General features: G+C 33.7%; 1 protein-coding gene across 1 annotated transcript; it reads right to left on the reverse strand.

Annotated features, from left to right (window-relative positions):
• Positions 1 to 218: 218 nt before the first annotated feature.
• Positions 219 to 1,855, reverse strand: LOC124926869 (threonine synthase, chloroplastic-like). Its single transcript, XM_047467178.1, has one exon. It carries the CDS (start codon positions 1,796 to 1,798, stop codon positions 335 to 337), a length of 1,464 nt encoding a protein of 487 aa, XP_047323134.1. The 5' UTR covers positions 1,799 to 1,855; the 3' UTR covers positions 219 to 334.
• Positions 1,856 to 3,536: the final 1,681 nt, after the last annotated feature.

Below are 3,536 nucleotides of genomic sequence, written 5' to 3' on the forward strand. Positions count from 1 at the left end.
ATATTTTATATTTGGTGTGATTGTTATATTGATCGTAAGGAATTATGATTATTTTATTTGTTAATTTGATTGTAGAGAATTATTGGATATTTGGTATAATATAAATTTAATTGATAATTATTAAGTTCAGTATTTATTTGATTATTTTTATATGTCTAACTAATTTATATATATATAATTTATGTATTAATATATTTAAATTTATTTAAAAAAAAAATTCCGGTTTAAACTTGAACCGGTCGGACGAAGTACAGAAAAAAAACCGGGTTGATAACCGAAACGGTTTTTAAAAGCTTAACAATAATAGAATAAGAATCTGAATAATATAATTGACCTACTTTGAAGATTGATTCAAGAACTTCCTCAACTCATCCATCACCGACCCAAAATCCGGCTTAACCTCCACAGGAGGATTTCTAAATCTACAAACCATATCTTTAATGGCATCCGAATGATAATCCACCTTCGCCTGAGTAAACTTCAACCCATGCGCCGTATTCACCACCACAGTCCGATCTCTCGCTCCAATTACTCCATTCTTCCTCAGCTTAATCAAAGCAGCTAAACCCACACCAGTATGCGGACATATAAACATCCCACTCGAATCACCCTGCGCCATTGCATCCATCAGTTCCTCCTCCGACGCTTGCTCCACAATCCCATCCGCATTCTTCAACGCAAAAACAGCCCTGTCTATCGAAACAGGGTCTCCAATCTGAATCGCGGATGCAAATGTATTCATCGCTTTCACCGATTCAAAGTTTTTCCATCCAGATTTGTAGTACAGATAAAGTGGGTTCGCATTCTCCGCTTGTGCGCAAACCAGACGTGGGATTCGATCCACAAGTCCTAAATCTTTACACATTTTGAATCCTTTGTAGAACGCGTAGATGTTACCCAGGTTTCCACCTGGTATGACTACCCAATCGGGAACTTCCCATTCGAATTGCTGAAGAATTTCAATGGCAGCCGTTTTCTGACCTTCGATTCTCAGACTGTTAAGAGAATTCGCTAAGTAAATTGGTAATTCGGATGTTACTTCTTTTATCAGCTTCATACAACCGTCGAAATCGGTATCGATGCTGATAACGAAAGCTCCATTCGCGATCGGTTGAACTAACTGCGCTAATGAAATACGGTTAGCTGGAAGGAACACTAGAGATGGAATTCCGGCGGCGGCGCAGTAAGCAGACAGGGCGGCGGAAGTGTCTCCGGTGGAAGCACAACCAACGCCGACGATCGGACGGTTCATCTTACGTAGACGATTGACTTGACTGACTAAAACTGTCATACCCAAATCCTTAAAACTACCTGTATGACTGATTCCACAATGTTTTACCCATAAATCATCCATACCCACAAACTGTTTTCCAAAACGCTCAGCCCAGAAAAGATTCGTATTTCCTTCAAATACACTTACGATATCATCATTGTCGATTTCCGGTAACACCCATTCTTTCTTAGACCAAACGCCGGAGCCGTATGGCCAAATTGCTTTACCTACACGGGAATCGAACAGGTTTCGCCAATATGATCCGTCGAAGCGGCGGAGGGCGTCGATGTCGTGTTGAACGTCGAGGAGGCCGCCGGAGAGGCTTCTGTATATGACTTCGTCGAGGGAATAAGATTCGTCGGTTGTGTGAAGTTTGTGGTCGGGGATGAAGGGAACATATTGGGCTGAGAAATCGGATTTTGTGCATTTGATTATGTGTGAGTAGGATTTGGATGGTTGGTGATGAACTGAACTGGGTTTACTGTGGAATGATGAGAGAGAGGGTTGGAATAATAAGGAAACCATGGCGACGGCGTCGGAGAAAGTTGCCGGCGGTATGGTTTGAGCTTTAGAATTTCATGTGAGGAGACAATTTAATAATAGGTTGCTTGACATTTAAAGAAAGTTATTTGAATATAAATTTAAAAAGGTCACTTTCTAATAATTTAAAATAGAATGTCATTTGATATAGTAAACTCTTGGTTATTATCAAATAACACCAAATCATTTTTTTTAATACAAATATAAAATTCATTAAATTAGTTCAACGGTGATGAATGATTTTTAGAAGATTAAAAGGTCACCATGTTAATTCTCAAAATTCTTAAAATTGAATTGAAAGTTATGATTTTGATCCTATGTTAATTAAAAAAAATCTTTTTTAAAAGTATAAAAAAAACAAAAAAAACTTAGCCATACAAAATTATATGTATGTATATTAGGGATGACAATGGGGCGGTTCGGGGCGGGGAATGCATTTACCATTCCCGCACCGTTTTTATTTCGGGGATATTTTAATACCATCCCCGTTCCGTTCAGTTTTGTTCGGTTTTGGGATCCTGCGGGGAACCGTTTTAATAAAATATTTTTAAAAAAAATATTATATAAACAAATTTTTAATATAATATATATTGTAATATAATGAAAGTTTTATATTATTATAAATAAATAAACTTACAACTCTTATAAAATATAGTGAAAAAATAAATATATTGGTAATTTATTATATTTAATTATGTTTTATAGTGTTCGGGTATAGTCGGGGTGAGATCGGGGTGGGGTGGGTCGGGAAGGGGGACACAAATACCATCCCTGCCTTATTCCTGTTCGGTTTCGAGGAAAAACTGTCCCAAACGGGACAATTCGGTTCGGTTTTCACAGGACGATTTCAAATTGTCATCCTTAATGTATATAATCCATTTTTTAGTTTAGTGGCAATGAGAGGTGGATACTCACCCTAAAGTTTTGGGTTCGTGTCTGTCAGGTGGTAAGTTTTGCGTTTAGTTAAGTGTGTTTGCGGACTATATATTTAATCAGTTGTCTCAATTTTTTTTATATGTATAGTACACTCTCGATAAAATTATAACTTCGATAGAGTAATAAATTTTTATAGTCCCGACTCGAAACGAATAGTTAAAGTAAAATGATCTTTAATCAATTAAAAAATTAAATTAATTAATTTTTTAAAATTTTTAACCAAACAAATTATGTTTTTGTAAAAAATACTAAAAATAATATCCAACCTGTTCCTATTTATAGACATATATTGAAAGAGTGATTAAAATGGTGGGCTATTTGATGTTGACTTTTTTTTTCTATTTTTATTAAAATTATTTTTATTTTATTTTTATAAAATTTAAATATTATAATAATTTAATTAATTAAAATTCAAATAAATTATTCTTTTATCAAATATTTTTTAAAATTTTAATTAAAATTATCTACATTTTGTTTATACTTTTTAAAAATAAAATGGACTGATTTTGGTGTCTAGGCCCGGATGCTTCAGCTACCACTAGATAGCAAAGTAACCACGTGAATTGAGCTAAAAACGTTTTTTTAATTTTTGGTAGCCAGCTGTTTTTAAAATAGGCTCATATTTTTTTGATGTTCTTTTGTTGAATTATTGTATTGAAGGTAGTGCTAACATCATTATTGTTGTTATCAATTTATATATATATATATATATATATATATATATATTTTTATATATTGAAAAATAGTATTTTATTATAGTTATAATTATTTTGAAAATTGTTAAATG

The sequence above is a fragment of the Impatiens glandulifera genome, chromosome 2 (assembly GCF_907164915.1).
Source record: "Impatiens glandulifera chromosome 2, dImpGla2.1, whole genome shotgun sequence".
In the NCBI taxonomy this organism is placed as follows: Eukaryota; Viridiplantae; Streptophyta; class Magnoliopsida; order Ericales; family Balsaminaceae; genus Impatiens; species Impatiens glandulifera.